The 19,840-nt window shown below is 35.4% G+C and overlaps 1 protein-coding gene across 6 annotated transcripts in view; it reads right to left on the bottom strand.

Annotated features, from left to right (window-relative positions):
- The window catches only part of CNKSR2 (connector enhancer of kinase suppressor of Ras 2), a 270,600-nt gene that overhangs the window by 65,261 nt on the left and 185,499 nt on the right, over window positions 1-19,840 (bottom strand). For 3 of the 6 annotated variants that reach the window (XM_036226439.1, XM_036226441.1, XM_036226443.1), the window contains 2 exons: window positions 18,763-18,852; window positions 16,958-17,172 (listed from right to left, as the gene is read on the bottom strand). In XM_036226439.1, the coding sequence (XP_036082332.1) occupies window positions 16,958-17,172; window positions 18,763-18,852 (305 nt within the window). The remainder of the gene's footprint in view (window positions 1-16,957; window positions 17,173-18,762; window positions 18,853-19,840) is intronic. The other 3 variants (XM_036226440.1, XM_036226442.1, XM_036226444.1) reach the window with 1 other exon arrangement.

The raw sequence follows: 19,840 nt of genomic DNA, 5'->3' as shown, positions 1-19,840 counted from the left end.
TTTGAATTCAAGACGTGGCTGGCAAAAGTACATTAAATCTATGTCGAAAGATATTTATGCAAATAATTATATGATGAAATATGAATGGATGTGTTGAAATCATAATTCTATCCATAAAAATAGAATGTGCTAAAATAAAAGACCATTATGAAAGTATTGTTGATCCTCTTCTTAACCATGGCGATGCATGCAATAGGATTCTGTTTGGCTATAAAAGATCCCTTTTAAGACATTTGCCTGAAAAGACCATTTGTCTTTCATTTTGTCCACAGATGTTCTGTTCAAACTCCATTCCCCCCTCTTCTGAATAAGGAAGTGTGGGGGAGGGTAATTTGGGTCATTCTTATCTTGAAACTTTCAGAAGTACTTTATTTTAATTGTGGAAGAAAATGATAGTTTTCTGCATTACATTTTGAAAGCTCAGCTACTATTAAATTCCTCTCAAGTTGCAAATTGCCAGGCTTATGGAAAAATTTGCAATCAAAATGCTCTCTTATTGCAATATAGCAACTTCCTCTTACTGTAATTTTCTGCTAAGTTCAATGATTTCTTCGGTGACTAGTCAAACCAATAGATTATTTCTTATACATAAGAAAAGAAGGTGCTCAGTGATTTGAAACACTTGGGATAAATGATAACTACTTCTACATATTTAATTTTTAAATAAACAAGTAAACAAAAAGCCTTTGCGATTTAAATATTTCATAAAGTATTTTCTCTTACTTTGTAACTACTGTATGTCAGCAGAAAAAAGTTTAAATATGAATGAGTGTGGTAAAATGCTAAAATTAAATCAAGAAATCTTCTGTTTACAAGAAATAACAGCATTGAACAATTTTGCTACTGGTGGCGGCCTTGCACATTCTGTTGCATGAGAAACTCTGAGTTGAGTGGGGTGAGGATGAGGCACTGCATTCACACCAGGTCTCTCAGTACAGTGGGGGTGAGGTTGCTCTGGATTCTGTTAAAAAAGTTAACTTGATTTTATACTGACTGAAAATGGCTTCACACACACTAAAAAATAAGCATGCTTTAAAAAACAATAAGCATGCTAATAAATTCGCAGCCAAATAAGAACAAAAAGGCAGTGATTGGGGGGAATTTAGAGAAAGTCAGTCAAACATTAGATTGAGCGGACTCAATGTTTCATCAAAAGAATATCATGCATTTATTTGCTATGATACATCTGAAAGGGGTTAGTATCCAAAATACATAAAGAACTCATACAACTCAACAACCATAAAACAAACCAATTAAAAAATTGGTTTCCAATTAAAAAATGGGCAGAAGACCTGAATAGAGATTTCTCCAAAGAGGAAATACAGATGGCCAATAGACATATTAAAAGATGCTCAACGTCACTAATCATCAGAGAAATGCAAATTAAAACCATAATGAGATATCACCTCACACCTGTCAGAATGACTATTATCAATAAATCAAAGAACAACAAGTGTTGGCGAAGATGTGGAGAAAAGGGAACCCTGTGCACTGTTGGTGGGATTGCAAATCAGTGCAGCCACTATGGAAAACAGTAATGAGGTTCCTCAAAAAATTAAAAATGGATCTGCGTTTTGACCTAGCAATTGTACTTCTGGGTATTTATCCAAAACAAAACAATTCATAAAGATCTATGTACCCCAATGTTCATGGCAGCAATATTTACAATAGCCAAGATATGGAAGCAACGGAAATGCCTATCAATAGATGATTGTATAAAGAAGTTATGGTTCATATATACAATGGAATATTACTCAGCCATTAAAAAAATGAAATCCTACGACTTGCAAAGACATGGATGGACCTGAAGGTTATTATGCTGAGTGAAATAAGTTAGAGAAAGATAAATACCATATGATTTCACTTATATGTGGAATCTAAAGACACACTAATCAAAAACAGACTCACAAATACAAAGGGGAGTGGGGTGGGGATACTGGGAGAAAAGGATGAAGAGTTAAAGAAGTACAAATTAGTAGTTGATAGATAGTCACAGGGATGGGGAACACGACATAGGTGGAGAGCCAGAGGAGAGAAGCAGCAATCAGGGGGATCGTTTCATAAACTATATAAATGTCTAACCAATGTACTGTATGCTTGAGACTAATAATAATAGAAAAGAAAATATCATGCATATCAGATGCTAAAGGAAGGAGGTGACTGAATCTTAAACAGGATTCCATAAAGTGATTCCCCTTTTCCTATGGGTGGTAAAGTAGGAAGAAGAGTGATCAGTGTTGAGCAGGGTAACACGAATCACCATTCTTGGGAATCAGGAACTATTATTCTTAGATCGTAATAGTTAACATTTACTGAGGGCTTATGTGTCAGGTACAGCATCAGGTACTTTATATCAATTGTCGATCCTTACAATAAATCTTTAAAGTGGTTATCACTGACCCCATTTTAAAGAAGAAAAAACTGAGACACAGAATGCATAAACTTGCTCAGGACCACAGCAGTGGCAGAATCGAAATTCAAACCCAGGTCTTTCAAGCCCCAAACCTGTTCTTCTAAGCACTCTGTGCAATACCGCCTCCCAAGGAACTATTCTATAGTCACAGTAATGATGTCAGAGAAAAGAAAAACTGCTTCTAACACAAAGATAGCCTTTTATGAAAATCTCCCATGACACGTGATATAACACATTGCTATGTGGAAAGAAAGGATTTTATAAAACAGAAAGATATTAATAATAACAGGTTTATGTTAATGGAGATAATTCAAACCAGTAACATCTTATGAACCTTCAATTTTCATGCAATTTTCAATTTTATTTTAATTAGAAAGTTATATTGATTGTGGGTTAAAAAAAGATTTTCAGGCTTTTTGGCAACTATTAATCATATCTTCATGAGAAGGCTCATGTTAACATTTTAATTTTGCAAATGAAATAGAAATTAAGGTACAGAAAGATAATAAGGCTCAGCCAAAGTAGACAAGGATGGGACTGCAATCACATTTTATTCTAAAACTATTAACAGTGTTAATTGAACTCAGTGTAATTAAAAAACCCTATGTTAATACTGATGAGGAAATCAGTGATCCAAATAAGGCAAGCCTGACTCTCCACTAATTCCTTACACAGGAGAGATCTTTTGGAGCTGATTCATCATGTTATACAATTTTTCACCTGATACACTGCTGATTATTATGCAATGCCTTAATTATTTGGTTCACATTCTAAAGATGTGTTTTTTAACTACTGCATTAGTTTCTACAAAGGCAGAAACCATCTGCTTCGCTCACCACTTTATACTCAGCTCCTAGCACAGGACCCACCCAGCATTTAATAATCTGTTGAAAGCATGAATCAAAAAGTTACTGAGCATGTACATGTGTAGGACACTGAGGCTATGAGTTATGGCATCTCACATGCAGTCTGTCAGCGCATCCTGTCCACGCTCCCTTCCAAACATATCTAGACTCCAACCCTTTCTCACCACTTCCACTTTAGCAACCAGGGCTAAGCCAGTATCATTTTTCACTTGAACTGACCACACCCTATCTTGTCTTCCTGCTTCTACACTTACCCCCAGCTCCTCCTGTCTATTCTCAACACACCCGCTAGAGTGAACCACTTCAAGTGCTTGTTTCAGCAAGAATGGAATGCACAGAACCAATAGAACAACACTGTGATAGGAGTCAGGAGACATGACTTCTAGTTCTCTATATTCCTTTCCATCTTCCAGCTCTATGGCTGTGGTCAAGTCAGTTGAACTACTCTTGACCTCAACTTCCCCACTGGTAAGATCAGGGATTTGGACCAGATGCTCTTCGAATATCACATGGAACACTAACTGTACATGATCCTGACTTAAAAATGAAGGTAAAATGGCTAGTCTCCAATGTACATCCAATTATGATGTTTCAGGAATTATGTATACCCATAATCAGTGTCAGTCTTAACACTTAATGCTAAATCATTTATTGAAAGGCATTTAGTTTATGTTTAAAATCTACCATGTATGGAAATCATATTACTATATTAGATACAGCCATATTAGATACAGCTATTTTGGGGTGCTTGATTAACACATGTACAATCGACATAGATTTTGCACATGAGACAGAGGCAGAAAGACTGAATAGGTGAAAAGCAGAACTTGGGCATTTCCTGATTCTGACACTTCTGTTTAACAAACTGTTGACATCTGGGTGTCAGAGAAATCAGGGTAGGCTTGCTCATCTTTTGTGACAAAGAAACATTTATAACCAGAAAAAATTGAGAGAACCGGATTTGCCGCTTGAAGGCTACTTGATGACAAGGAAATAAATTATATGTAAAAGAAAAGAGAGGAGTAAATAATATAAGAAGAATCTAACAAAGACACAAAACCTGAGAGTCTCAAATGAAGTCACTGTATATAACATGATAATTTTTTTGGCAATGATATGACTGGATCATAGTTATTAAATTTTTTTTCTGTCTATTGACTTAATAGCTTTATTTAAAGGAATTTGAAAATAAACAGCTTTTTTTGGTGTTACCTTTATTTTTAGGTTTGTTGCTTGGATATATTGTACATATTTTCTCATGGAATTCTTGCTATGTCAGTGTACTTTGTTCCAAGAGCACTAGCTTTTATCTAAATACCTTTATGGCTAAGGTTATGTGTATATCAAGCTCTTATTCTGAGATTTTTGCTATTATAGAAGAGACAAGTGATTTTCTCTCCAAGACAACCACTTCAAATGTTTCTACATCTGCTAGTTTTGCTGCAGTGTTCTTGATTTGGATTTTTTTTTTAACAGAAAATCTCTCAAAGAGAATACTGGGTAAAAATAAAAGTTTACAAAGTTTTAAAAATCACTATATGTAATTCATTTTATAAGAAAAGTAATTGAGAGAGATAAATCATACTCTTTCTTCTCTGCCATACTGAACCATCTAGCAGGACACAATTTTAAGACTAAAAAAGCAAAATTGGTTTTATTTAACAGAAGGAGAAAAGAATTTGATGGGAAGATTTTTTTTTAAAATTCTGTTTGCAACAGAAATAATATCATCATTATGCTGTCAATTTAGATGACATTTTCCATAGACTTCTCTATAGTGCTTTGCTCATCTTGTAAATGAGAAAACTGTGTAAGAGAAAGAAAGCAATTTATGTAAGCTGAGATATGAAAAATAAGATTTCTGCAGGGCGTGAGTTTGCTGCCACTTCTCCAGAACTGGTTGCCTCAAATGCACCTAGATTAGATTTGGCTTCTCAGCCCACTGGTGAGGACATTTTGCTAGTATGGTTGAAGGAAGATGCTAAGAATATTTGCGCACTATCATAGTGTCAGACACTGTACCGGCTACTTTAGATTCATTGTCTTTGCAGGGCACCAAAGCTTTCACCTAATTATAAGTTTATATATATGCGAGGCACAAAGAAGTAGAAAAGACAACATATTCAAAAATAGTTTTTATAGCAAAGAAATTTTTTATAGCAAAGATTTCATATGGCTGTTTCTAGTAGCAGCTATCTGATAAAAATTGAGGATATGATGCTAAAATGCAACTAGATTAACAATTAGTTAAAATAACATGGCGTAGGTATACAGCCTTCTGGTATTCTTCAACAGAGTATGCAAAGACATTTTTTTAAAGAATTATCTAATGTGTTTTATGAAGCAGGAACCTCTTCGGTAAATTAAACATTTTATCCAAATTGTTACTTATATTAGTCAATCCTTTGATTGAAGATGGAGAAAAGACTATTTGAAGTTATATTTTCTAACATATGCTTTGGGAAATTAAACAAGTAGGCTGTAAGGATGATACCTTCAGAGAAGTGGGCTATACCTTCAGTCCACTCTAGATTTATAATTTAGAAGTTTTCATTTTCCTACTGATCCTCATATAGACCATCACTAGAGAATTTTCAAAGCAGGTTTAACTGGTAGGTGCTTGTAGTGCCTACACAAAAGGAAACCTCAGTGTGTAGTTTCTTACTGTGTCAACTTAGCAAAGCAGGAACTATGTAGCTCAGAATGCCCTTCCCCAATGATCCTGGTTAGGGTTGGCCACAACATAACTGTGTGTGAATTTTGGAGAATACAAGTGAAGCAGCAGTCCTTATGCTCGGAAAGTCAGTGCAGCGTGTAAGTCACTGTTACAGCTCACATACACTGTCACTTTTCTGCTGGCTCGCCTGTGTTGGCATAGGTCGGCAGCAGGGCCTGCAACTCCTTCAACTATTTTAAGTCTTGAATCAGGAACCTGTGACTCTCCATGGAGGTGGGCTCCAGTTTTGTTACAGAAGTTGGAGGTAGGGTTCCAGTTTATGTTCATAATTCTAGTTTATCTTGCTCTCCTCGGCTTCATATCCAGATTTTCTTCATGATCACTGGCTCTGCTGAGGCATCTTCACTAAGTCATCAGTGGAATAAAATCTAGTCCTTTATTCCATGTCACTTAGTGCTTCTGCTTCCTGCATTGAACCCTAACCAATATATTCATTAATTCCCAAAGAGGACATATGTTTTAATCCTGGAAGGTGTCCTGATTTGCTCACTTGGAAGTAAATTCTTGTCCATGTAAATAAATTTAATTTCTTTTCTATATGGTGTTAAGAATAGTTACTGTGTGCCTGGAACAGTGGAACAAACTTTATATATATGATTTAATTCTAAAATATTCAGGTGGGGTATTATTGTCTCCTTTTAATGATGAGAAACTAAGGTTCAGAAATGTGTCTAGGTCTATACAGTTGCCTTAAAGCTCATGTTTTTACAACTTTTTCTTGGCCATCTTAAAGAAGAATCTTTGAAAAGACAATTTTCTTCCTAATGTTGAACCCTTTCACCTGGATGTGGTTAGATATAATACGCACTGTCTCTTGAGGCCACTCCAAGTTTATGAAAATAAAATATCAGCAAATAACTTTTCTCCTTTTTCCTATGGCAGGAAAATTTGCATATAGTTAATCTAAAATCTTTTGTGTATAAGGAATAGGGATTGAAACACTGATCTATTTCTCAACATTCCATATTGTTTTGGGTTCAAGACTATTAAGATCCTGTTCTTCACTTAACCTGATACTTGTATTAATGTTAAGAAACAGATTTAGCAATATCATTTAGAATTGAGACTCTAGGTTGAGCTCATGCACTTTGGTCACCCCCAGTTGCGATCTGAGCCAAAAGCCAATGAAGAGCCCATGAAGGCTGCAAACAATTTAACACTGCTCATGGAAAAGTTATCTTCAAGAAATCAGAATGTAACGGTAGTCAATAACTGTGCCTTAAACTTCATTCTTACATAAGATCTGGGCTAAGAGACCCAGATATGTAGTTTTCTGAGAGGAATCTTTAGAAGAAATTTGCGTATATATAGCAAATCTTTAGGCTTATAGTTTTGTGACATTACAGGGTATTGTCAAAGGGATCATATATTTTAGGAGTTTGAGTGAAGAAGATAATTTGATATGTTATGGTCTTTCAATAAGAGGATTTAAAGAGTTTTAGGGGTAAAATAATTATACCTGGAGTTTTATTAAACTTGAGATGTTTTATTAAATGAGTTATGGTGGCAAAGTAATAAGGGTTGGGTGATTATGGGAGCAAAAGAGGCCTATTGACAAAAAAATTTGAGGAAGTTTTTCAGGCTATAAAGCTGGGAGACACAGGTTTACAATATGATAGAGAATGGGGCTTCTTTAACTTCTCTGATTAATGCAGGTATGTGCCCAAATAGTTCATAATTAGTGACTTTAGCAACCAAACCAAGGGCCTCTCATAAGAATTTATGTTTTATTTTATTTTCTTGAAGGCAACAAGGGATTTGTAATGACTTAAATTTAATAAATTTCAATTTAATAAATTCCTAATTCAATTCTTCTGTGTCCTGTTTTGTATGATGCCTCACTAATTAAGCCAGATTTTGTGTTTTGCTTCTTGGCAGCCATTATCTAACCAAGAACTAGATGGTTTCAAACATGAAACCAAAAGGACTGACTTCAGTTTATCGACAATTTTTTGAAACAACAATTTCTTGAAGTTTTATACAGCGTAAACAGAAATCTCTCTCAAGAATGAAGGCATATCAGTGAATTTTTTATATTGTTTGTATAATGCTTAAACTTAAAAATTTATGTAACAATTTTTTTCAACCACTGAAACATTTTCACAATTAATGATATTTATTAATTTAATCAATCTCTTAGGAATTCCATTAAGTCACAAGTCCTATGCATTAAATCTTTTTCAGGCTGCCCACACATTAAGAGCACCACAGAACAAAATAATAAAAGCCAAAGGAATTACTTCTGTTGTCAACCAATACAAAAGTACTGGTGCAATGGGTTTCGTTCTCTTTTCAGTATTTCTACACTTATTTTTTGAAGTCTTTTAATGATTAAATTCCTTTAATTGTTATATGAATGTTCAGGTCACCCACTTGATCTTGGGAGAGTTTTGGAGCTTGTGAGTTCTGAGGAATTGGTCCATTTTATCTGAACTATTAAACTGTTGTGCACAGGGTTGTTTGTAGTATTTCCTTATTAGTCTTAACATCTATGGGGTTTGAAGCGATAAGTCCTCTTTTATTTCTGATATTGGTAATTTGAGTCTTCTTTTTTCTCTCTGTCAGTCTTGCTAGAGGTTTACCAATTTCTTTTTTGATTTTTCAAAAAAACCCCACAGCTTTTGATTTGATTTTCTTTTGTGTTTGTTTTCAAATTTCATCTATTTCTGCTCTTTATTGTCTTCTTTCTGCTTGTTGATTTTTTGTTGTTCTTTTTCTAATTTCTTCAGGTGGGAGGTTAGATTATAGATTTGACACCTTTCTCATTTTCTGATATAAGCATTTAGTGCTATAAAATTTCCTCTAAGCATAGGTTGTGTTTTAATCTTCAATCAGTTCAATTTTCCTTGAGACTTCCTTTTTTACCTAGGGAGCATTTAGAAGAGTGTTCTTTCACATCCAAGTGGTTGGAGACATACTTGCCATTTGTTATCGATTTCTAGTTTGATTCCATTATGATTAGATGATATACTTTGCATGATTTTAGTTCTTTTAATAGTAAGGGTTGTCTTATAACAAAAGATATGGTTTATCCTGATGAATGCCTCATGCACACTTGAAAAGAATGTGTATCCTGCTATTGTTGAGAGTCCAATACCATTGGTGGATAGTTCAGTACTTCTATATTCTTGCTGAGTTTTTGTTTAGTGGCTCTATTAATTACTGAGAGAAGGGTGTTGAAGTCCCCAACTATAATTGTAGATCTGTCAATTTCTCTTTTTAGTTCTTTAGGATTTTACTTCTAGTATTTTGCACCTCGGTTGTTTGGTGAATGTATATTTAAAATTATTATGTCTTTTTAGTGAATGAATCCTTTTTATAGCTGTTGTGATAGAAGAGGAACATGCTTTTTAAAAATGGTTTTCCCTTGAGAGCAGACAGGTATTATTAAAAGGTTCTGTCCTGTTGGGCTGCCCTTTTCCTGGTCATTTGGCTAAAGAGAGCAGGGCTTTATTCTGTTTATGCCTATTGATGATTTAAGGTTGCAAGCTTCTTTAGGCAAGAAAAATACCCCAGGAGACTCACTGCTAGGTTGTTCTTCAAGTCTGAAGGTCCCTAGCCTGACTGCCTTCTTCGTTTACCTTTCAGGGTCTTTTGATAGGTGATATACATTTTGTCCAGGTATTTTGTAGTTACTGTGATTAGTAGGAAAAAAAAATGAAATGTGTTTTCCACCTTGTATGGAACCGAAAGTTTATATTTGTGAATCTTTAAACACTCAATGAGTATTTCTATTTTTAACACCCTAGTGTAGCCAGTTCAATTATAAGTACACCAGTTGGTGGTGAATGTGAAAATGGGTGGTGGTGGGAGGGGTGCTGATAGTTTATTTGTTTAAAAAAAGCCTTCAAAGTATGAAAGCAAAAATAACTATTAGTATAAATGGGTCAGGAAACACAAGGGAATTTTCCTCTTAGACTTCTTCATGGACTAGCATACCATAAACTGCTTATATTTATAGACAATTAAAGGCAAGATTTCTTTTCTTTTCTTTTTAAACCACCTATCTACATCTAAGGCAGTGGGTCTCAACAGTTTTGATTGCCCCCTAAGACAGGCCAATAGACCCTGTGGTTCTTTGTCCTTCCTTTCCAATGGAAACATAACTAGGAATTACCAATAGAATATGACTGTATAAGTACTATCGGTTATGGATGATTCACACTATCATTTTTAGAAAATTGTGGATAATATGAATCATGATGTGCTAAAAGGTAAAGCAGGGAACCTAAAACAAACTAAAATTAATAGTGATGAAGTCTAAAAATAACTTATAATGGAAAAAACCCAGAAACTGAAAACTACATGTAATTTAAAAAACTCTGGATGTTTTAATAGAGCATTGATCCTGAAAACCATGAGAACCCAAACCATCTATTCTTGTGCTTGTGCAATAATAGTACAATCTATTAATGCATTATTTTATGATTATTCAATTTGTAACCTTTTAAAATGATTTATAAGGGTGCTATAAAGTATTAGTTAGTCACAAGTGAAAATGAGAGTTTGTGAAAATACGTATTATCTGCCCATAAGAATCAAGGAAAGGACTGCCATTCTGCATCAAGCCTCCACTACCAGGAGTTGTTCGCCAAAATCAGCCTATACTTTGAGAATCACTGCCCTAGTGAAGGGGTCCAATGGGAAACACTTTTCAAAGTCTCGGCTATTCCCTTGTAGGGTTTTGCCAGTGCTACTATGAATTTGGCATTCACACTCTAGAAATAATCAAGTCATCCATAAGAACTAGAGAGTACATATAAATATGATCACAATAATATTTAGAATGGATGTCTAACATGTCTGCATGCACTCTGATGAGGAGAAACATCATGTCACACTGTACTATGGCTGTCACGTAGGTGAATAAAATCAAAATGCAGAGAAAGTGGTTGTTATAAACAACTGTTAGCTCAGAGAAGGCTTTCTAGCAACTAAAATTAACTGCCCTCTTACTCTATTTACATTGATCCTGAAACAATGCATCTAAGTCAGGCAGCTATTAGACAAACCAACCTTTGTAACTGCAGAAAAATTTAACTATAAATGTTTATATACTGGCAATATAGCATATTTTCATCTGTGTGATAATAATAGTTCTGTCTTCTCTATAGATGGTAAAAGCCTTATGAGAAGAAATGGCTTTATTCATCTAAAGATGTGAATTTTGGAGCCAGAACGCATGGACTCATATTTCAAGTTTGCTATGTTTAAGCTGGGTGACCATAAGTAAAGTATATTCTCTTTTAGTTCTGCAAATAGATACAATAATAGCAACCTTGCAAGGTCAGTCTGAGGATCCAGTGAGATAATATATGTAAGTTCTTACCATAGAAACTTAATAAGCAATTGGTAAATGGTAGCCATTATTAGTAGTAACGGTGGCAATATTATTATATTTATATATATTCCACAGCACTTAGATTGAGCTTTGCACATGGCTGACACTACTGGAATTGGTGTTGAGTTTCTGCTAAATTAGGTTCTTTTTTGAGGGACGATATAGTGTGCTGACTAAGAGGCAGACTGCCAATGTTCAAATCCCAGCTCTACCACTTACTTATTTACTTAATCCATGTGCCTCAACTTCCTAATCTGTAAAATGGGGATAACACCAGCACCTTTCTCATAGGGTTATTATGAGGAGTAAATGAGTTAAAATTTATAAATTACTTAAAACAGTGTCTGTTTCATATTTATTTACTTGTTAAATTTAACAAAACAAAATGTCTTTTAACAGCTCTCTACCTCCTTCCTCCAGGAATTCCACCAAAAATCCCTTCCCAAATTGATGAAAATGGCTAAAGGCACTTATCAGAAGTAAAACAACAACTGAATGTTTGCAGTTATACCCTAAATAACTAAGACAAGCCACACAAATGTTGAAACGTTATGAAGGGAATTATCCAGATTTTTGAACACCTACTCAAAATCTGTTTTAAATAAGCCATCTTAAATCACATTATTCTGTTTATCAAAGTATGCCTGCATATTGCCTGGATTCATAATCGAATTTTACTTCTCTGGCATCTCAGCATATAGATCTAAAATAAATTGTTATTTTGCTTATCGATTTAGTTAACAGCTTTAATATGAGAGCAAGTTGTCATATGTATACCATAGTAAGGGAAAAAAGTCCTGAATCTAACTATTCTTTACCTAAAGGCTTTTACCATGACATTTGAATCACACAGTCACAGACACGCACACCGCTGTCTGCCTTTTCTTCATGTGTTGTCAGGTCAGATGAGGGCTTTGGCAGCTAACAACTCCCACATTTTTAGAGAGAGAATCAGAATACGTAAAATAAAGCTATACTCTTGAAAAATACCATAACATACTTGCCTGACAGGCATATTGCAACCTCCACAATGAGATAGCAGTGATAGGAAGAAAGCAAGAAATAGTTGGAGTTTAAGCTCTGAGCTGCAGGAGGTGGGGCAGGGATAAAGAGGGAATTAATCCTCTTACACTGGCAGCATCTATGGAGCAGGAAAGTCTTGCAAATCACCTGATCAAAGGTGCAAACCAGGACCTGCTTTGATAGGGAGCCCAGCATGGTGAATGTAAGTTACTAAGTGCTTCCAGTATTCTTTTAAATGGAGTGGGTGGCCAGAGATAGATTCCACATGGTCTGTGGTCTGTAGCAGTAAACCAGCCAGACGTTCCTTGGAGGAGCCAATAAGGGCAGGGTTCCAATTAGAGTGAAATTGAATATTAATCGGTAAAACAAAGTAGAATTAGTCATATAAACTAGACAAACATGATGGAAGACATTCAGAGCCCTAGGGTTCTCCCCAGGCACATGAGACACCAGTGTATGGTAATCAGTTCCTGGCAATTCTTACTCCAACTGAAGGCCTGCTTGTGCTGGGTAGGGCTGGCCTAGGATATGGACGTGGCTCTGTTTGCAGGCTGAGGTCATCAACTGAGAGATACTGACAAACACATTATAGTTCCTGTCACATTCACTCATTCATTTATTCACTTATTCATCACATTTTTATTGAGTGCTTATGAGGAACAATACCTATTAGTGTTCAAATATAGTGCCGAAAAAAATGGAGAAATTGCTTCTCTCATGAACATGAACATGCTCTCCTGACCACGTTCAGGGACGACGCCAAGCAGATAATCACATAAATAAATATATAACTACAAATCATACGAAAGGTTTTGAAGAAGATATAGTGGTCAGGGCAAGTCTCTCTGCAATTTCAGGTTTAGATAGGAGTCAGCTGGGGGAAAGAAGGGGTAAAAGCATTCTCAGCAGAGGGAACAGAATGTCTAAAAGGAAAGGGTTGGCAAAGACTGGCAGATGATCAGGGTAGTTTGAGTATAGTGAATACTTCCCTTTATATGTATGTACACACACACACACACACACACACACACACACACACACACACCAGAGTAACAAATATCTGGAATTAATAAAATAAAATTGTGTATTTTGCAATATCATAAGCTTCTAAATCTTCTTTATTATATAAATGTTTCTGTCCTAATTGCTAAAAAGAATGAGTCAAACACTATAGCCAAACTGTATCTGCCCTGCTTTATGTATTTTTACTGGGCTGCTTTCTAAAATAGACCAATGGGGATTTTAATCTAGGTCTGCTTATAAGGAAAACCTACTCCTGCCACACTTTTATTAAATTGTTTAAGGGTATTTAATGCTGATATGATCCTGCTATTAAATTCAACTAAATTTTCCCCAAATTTGAACTCAGGCCCCACATGGAGTTAGTATTACAGCAGAGATAGCAGCCTATGAAACAAGGTACTCAATCTTCATAGTCTTCCACTTAAATCCCACTCCATTAAAAATGGCTGAGTTATCCAAAGGAATAATTGGTAAGAATAAAGATTAGTGGTTCATCATGAAGGTGATTAGATTACAAATTGATATTGATATTGTGTTCCAAGACATTTAATATGAGGAGAAAGTCTTTCATTTTTAAATAAGTGTGTATGAACAGGCAAAAAACATAAAACAAGAATCTCTGTGAAATATAAGAAGCAATCATTTAAATGTATGTTGTTCTGGCTCCAAGGTCCAGGCGATTTTAACAATAATACTCTGTAGTCTCAGCAATAGATCATCCAGAATAACTACTTGTGCTTTCTAACAGCAGCTGCTCTGTACATTTTTCTAAATTTCATAAAAAATTGTAACAGAGAAAAAGAGAAATCTGTGCAGAAATCAATCTGGGTACTGAAAATGTTATTTAAATCAGCATATGAGGGTACTTGTTTCTTAAAGTCAATTTTTTTCTTCAAAATTAACACATTGAGTCATTAAAGCACAAATTTGTCCATGTATGGAATGCCTACCATGCATGGAATACCAGGGTAGTGTGTTTAAAGATCACTGGAGTAGGTGATTTGGGTTCTAGTCCTTACTCTTGCCCTTTTTTTGCAAAATGGTTTTGGGTAAATCACTTAATCTTTCAGAGTTTGAGTTCTATCATTTGCAAATACAGTTGTTGTGAGGTTCAAAAGACACAACAAATATGGAAACCCCTTTGATAACTGTGAAAGTACTAAACAAGTGCAAAGCAAGGTCCTCAAGGGAACTTAGAGTCTAGGAGAAAACCCATGAGGGAATGTTCTTTTCTTTTTGAACACTGGTTATAGGTATCCAAGAAGGTCTTCGGGGCTAACAAATCTTTTTAGCTTATTTTAAACCAGAGAATACAGTTAAAAAGCTTCCAGCCTTCTACTCTGGGGTTAGTGGGTTAATGGTACATGGGAGGATTTCCCCCATCATTAACAATATCCTTTATTCTGTGCTGTCTTTCTGTTGAAAATCAGTTGGGATAAATATTATCTATCTTGGAAATACCATGTTATAGTCAGGTCATATAATAAAAGTAGGAGGCAAAAGTAGACTCTCATTTCTTTCTTGGAATAAAATTCTAGAACTGAAGTCACTAGACCAGATTCTTGAAACTTATAACTAAATAATGACCTTTGGAGAGGTGGTAACAATTTATACTTCTAGAGAATAATCATGATATTCCTAATTATCAGTTTGAGTCACCTTTTAATATTTTCCAAAGTTTAATAACAAAATCCACAAGACTTGTCTCTTTATTTTCCTTCCTCACACAGTATGCTCCTGTCTGGGCATACATGACAGCATGGCACAGACTGAGTGTTTAAACGCGCCTTCAATGGCTTATCGCTCTTCCTTCAATGGCTTATTGCTCCTCTTAGGATAAATCCAAACTTTAATAGTTTACACTCTCTGGATAAAGTGGCCTCTTCCTCCCTCTCCAGCTTCATCTCTCACTATCCACTTCTCTCTTGAATAGGCTAGCTGGCTCTTTCATTTATGTCTTTGTTCAGGCTGTTACTTTTGACTGGAACAGCAGATTCTAGAGGGAGCTCAACATTCAGACAACATTTCTGACTAGTAACAGCCGAAGTGACCCCTTTCATACAGCTAAGAGTACTGACTTCAGACTGACTACAAATACATGTGGAGAAAATCAATAATTTGTCAGTCATTCAGAGAAGCAGGTTTTGATATGGGTACTGTTGTCTTGGGGAGGAAGAGGCTTAGGTGTGTGTAACTGGGGACCAAGAGGACAGAATGAGCACCTAGTGTACTCCTACTTCAACCCAAACAAATGAAAACATTTTTCTACACTCTAGTTTTATGAGACAACTATAGAATAAGTAGATGATTTTAAAAAAATTACTCAGAAAACAAACAAGTATAAGTTATTAAATCTTTCAAATCTTGTATACCTAGATGGTATACCTTCTACAGCAGGGGAAAGATTAAGATTTTTTGATACTCTGAGCATTAAGTACGGTTGTTCAAATTGGAGTCCATATTTTTCAAGGGCTTCTGATAGGAAGCTATAGTTCCATTGGCGTGTGTGTGTGCATGTACACACAAACACACACACACACACACAATTCCTTTTTAATCAAAATGGTATAAAATGGGTTCATTTTGTGAACTGAAAGTTCTGGTTAACAAGATTCTCAGCCTCTCACTGCCACTGTTCTAATTTCTAAACATCTTCTGGCCTAGGCTTAATGGCCCTGCCTTTGGACTCATATAACTTGACTAATGCTATGCATGAGAGAGATCAATCTTATGCAAGTCTCCAGCTCAAAATTCTTCAGTAGCTCTTTATCACTGCAGGAAAGAGTCTAATACTTGATCATAAAATTCCTGATCTAAGCCCACCTACCCCTCTAGGCCATCTACTGCCCCCTCCTCATGTGCTTCCCCAGAAATTTTAACAAACCAGTAATTCCGAGCCATGTGAACTCCCTAGAATATAACAGTTTCACACATTTGTGGCACACCTCCATATGTCTTCCCACAATACTATCACCAGTAACACTACATTCATTCTTCACCCGAATGCTACCCATTCTGAAGCCTATTTTTACTTCCCCTGAAGGCTAAGGCCCTCCTCCTATGTTCTTCCAATACTTCTTGCAACCACTCATTACAATCCTCAAATTATGTTGGGACTCATTGTGTCTTTCTCACCATGTGATGTGCTATGTCTTCCCCATTTTTTTACCTCAAGCACCATGCTCCAAGTCTAATAGGTGCTCATTTTTAAATAAAATCATGAATATATTAAAAATCTTTAATGTTGAATTTTATAGCTATCTATTTACTGCATATTATTACACTGATGATTAATCAGCTAATTATTATTCTCCATCAGTTCTGTGCCTATTAGGTTATTTTATTAGAAATCTAACCTACTATAACATTTGAACTCATTGAACACATGAACTGAAACATGAATCGATAAGCCATCATGCTTTTTTAAAGAGCATACACTCTAAACTTATGATCTTTTGTGAAATCTGGCACTAGCATAAAAATAACTAACCTGAAATTTACCTCAAAGGGTCTCCCAATGAAAGTTGTGTCACAGAGTCTGAAATTTTACTTACATGGTATAGTGTGGTCTCTGGCACAGGCGTGCCCATGATGTCTTGTCTCAGTGCATCCATTTGCAAACTAGGTAGCAATGAATAGTGAGTCGGGCTACTACTCTTATCGCCCTTCTTTTTAGACTTCTTCCCCGTGTCTTTTTTGCTGTTTCTCTGAAACATGTATTCTTCTTGAGCAATTTTTTCATTGCTCATATATCGGAGTAGAGAGTTTTCTATATAAAAAGAGATAAATACACCAATATAAATATACAAATATTCCAAATTTACCATTCTTTCCTAATTGTGCTATTATATTTCACTTCAGAAATGTAACTTGATGTGATTTATAAAATATCTATGTAGTAGAAATATAAAGGATCCTAACTATATGGGATCATCGGGTAAAAAGAAATAGACAGCCTATAGCTTTTATCTCTAAGTTTTCTCTCTGGACCAACTATATCAGAATCACCTGCAGAACCTGAATCAGAAATTCTGGGTGTATGGCTCATAAAAATTTTAGCAAGGTCCCCCAGGGGATTCTGCTAAAAGTAGATAACAAGCATTTACCTTTGGTAGGCTATGTAGCATTTTTGGAGACATTAAAGTCCATATTATGAACACTAGTCAGGAAACTTAGTTTATAAAATTTAAGCTTAAATTGATAGTCAGAATTTAGTACTTCATAAAGTTTTTTCCCCCAAAGATGTCACTGTCATATGAAATTCCAAAAGAGTGACTCAGAGATAGCATATGATGAGTGTTCCTCTTTTTATTTTTTTCTTGATTACTTCTATAAAACAAACGAGGTTAGAAACTAAAGTTTGGAATATAGAATGAACACACAGATGTAAAGGTATCTATCAATGTTCCTGTTTTTACCAACATTTTCATAAATGCCCACTCCATAAAATAAGTGTTAAGATGACTAATGAAGCTGATATTCATGCTTGATTATTCCTGGGTGTTCTGTGGATTTGTGCAGTAACAAAATAAATTCTGTACATTGGCAAGAAATAACAGGCAAATGGGTTAAACATATTGTGAAGGGATCTTAGTGAGCTAAGGTTTTATGAATCGTTTTTCGCTTTGTTTTATTTTCATCTATAACTTTATGGCTCTTGATTTCAGAAAGTGGAAGTAACAGCATGACCCACTGGGCCCACTGTATCTACATTTGGTTCAACCCCTTTTAGTAGTGAGCCTTTCAGCTGCTCTCTTTACTGCTCACCTCAATAGCAGGATAAGTGAACATAAAAACTTACTTTTGGTAGATACTTCAAGTGTAGCCCACCCCCAAAGTCAGAAGATAACCCTGAACGGCAAACAGTAGAGAAAAAAAAGCAAAGCAGTTTTTTTTTTCCAAATCTACATGATTTTCATTAGTCACTGGCCCAGTTTCTATCAGCTTTTACCCATGTGCTTCAATGCTCATTTTAAGGTTGCACTCATATAAAAGTAGTAAGGTTGCACTGCGGACCAATGGGGACTGATCACAAACTCTTTTTATTCACTGAACTTTTATGCAGTTTCACACTTCTGACCTTGTTTTCCAAATATTAACTTTCAAATAACAATCAAATATTCATTTTTTTACACTGTATTTATCTACCCTGAATCCCTAAGGAGGCAGTCAGAGAAGATATCTATTTAATAATAGATCAATATAGTCAAATGTTGGTCTGAGTTGGTTTGGGTATACCACGAAGTCACTGAAAGAATAAAAATTTTTCCACTGAATCCATAACATCCTATTTAAAGAACATTTAAATTTGCTTTTTGTTCCAACAACCCAGCCTACACTGAAATTCTAGAACACTTACCTCTTCTACTATCTCTCTTCATCTTATTTGGATCTTCATAGTCCCCCACCCAATTATATTCCACTGGCATAGATATAGGTCGTAGCTTGCCTAAACACAGAGAACAAAATTCACATCACATTGTTTTTCTTCCCCATGTCCGCTTAAACTTACACTGACTTTTAGCTACAGTCTGCAAAACACACTTACTCATATGCAACATTATGGTTGGCATTTGTGTGGATGAAAAATATGTGTGTTTTGAGCCAGAAGGTGAAACTGCCTGTGGCAATTGGCCAGGTGATAATTCAAACATAAGGCACTTTTGATAAATAATAGAGAACAGCCTAGGCCTGCTCTCTTAGGAGCTCTAGACTTTGAGGGTGGTCCTTTACAAAGAGGATCACTATTTTAGTGATTTTTACTTCATTTTTAGTACCTGGATTTGTCTTATTCCTTAATGCCCATGTGTCTAGGTCTTGACAGCCAATCTCCTAGATAGCAGCCCCTTGTGTTCAACCTGCATGCCAGGACATTAATTAACCCATTGTTTTATGTTGGACCATCGCAATGTTAATTTCCTATCTTCACTGCCTCCTAACTCCTATTACCATATATTTTGGACACCACCATGCTTCAACAATATTGCCAAAATCTTTTTCAAGGCCTATTACTGGGTCTGCTGTAAGCATCTCTTTTGCTATTTTGAATAAGTTTAGTTTCCAGATCCAAGTATTCATTGCTTTGGCCTGTCTCATTTCCCTCTGGATCTGTATATTTACTAAACAGCATTATACTTTAGCAAGCAGAACTCATGGCATAGACTTTAAGGATAGGTTTTTGCTGAGATTGCAGTGCATTATTTTTGATTAACTTGAAATTCCCAAATCACAGAACAGCCAAAGAAAATCATACAAAAGTTTTAAAAGGATATATAGCATAATGCCTGGAATACAATAGTTGCTTAATAAATTTTGAATGAATGTAAAGCAAAGACTCACACAGGACTGGATCATAATAATAATTATTATGATGATGATAAAAATATTACTAACATTTATATATCATTTACTACATGCCACATAATGTCTAAGGGTAA

The sequence above is a fragment of the Rousettus aegyptiacus genome, unplaced genomic scaffold (assembly GCF_014176215.1).
Source record: "Rousettus aegyptiacus isolate mRouAeg1 unplaced genomic scaffold, mRouAeg1.p scaffold_m13_p_9, whole genome shotgun sequence".
Lineage (NCBI taxonomy): Eukaryota > Metazoa > Chordata > Mammalia > Chiroptera > Pteropodidae > Rousettus > Rousettus aegyptiacus.
The sequence above is the reverse complement of the archived record's forward strand: the minus strand, read 5'-3'. Positions and strand labels throughout refer to the sequence as shown.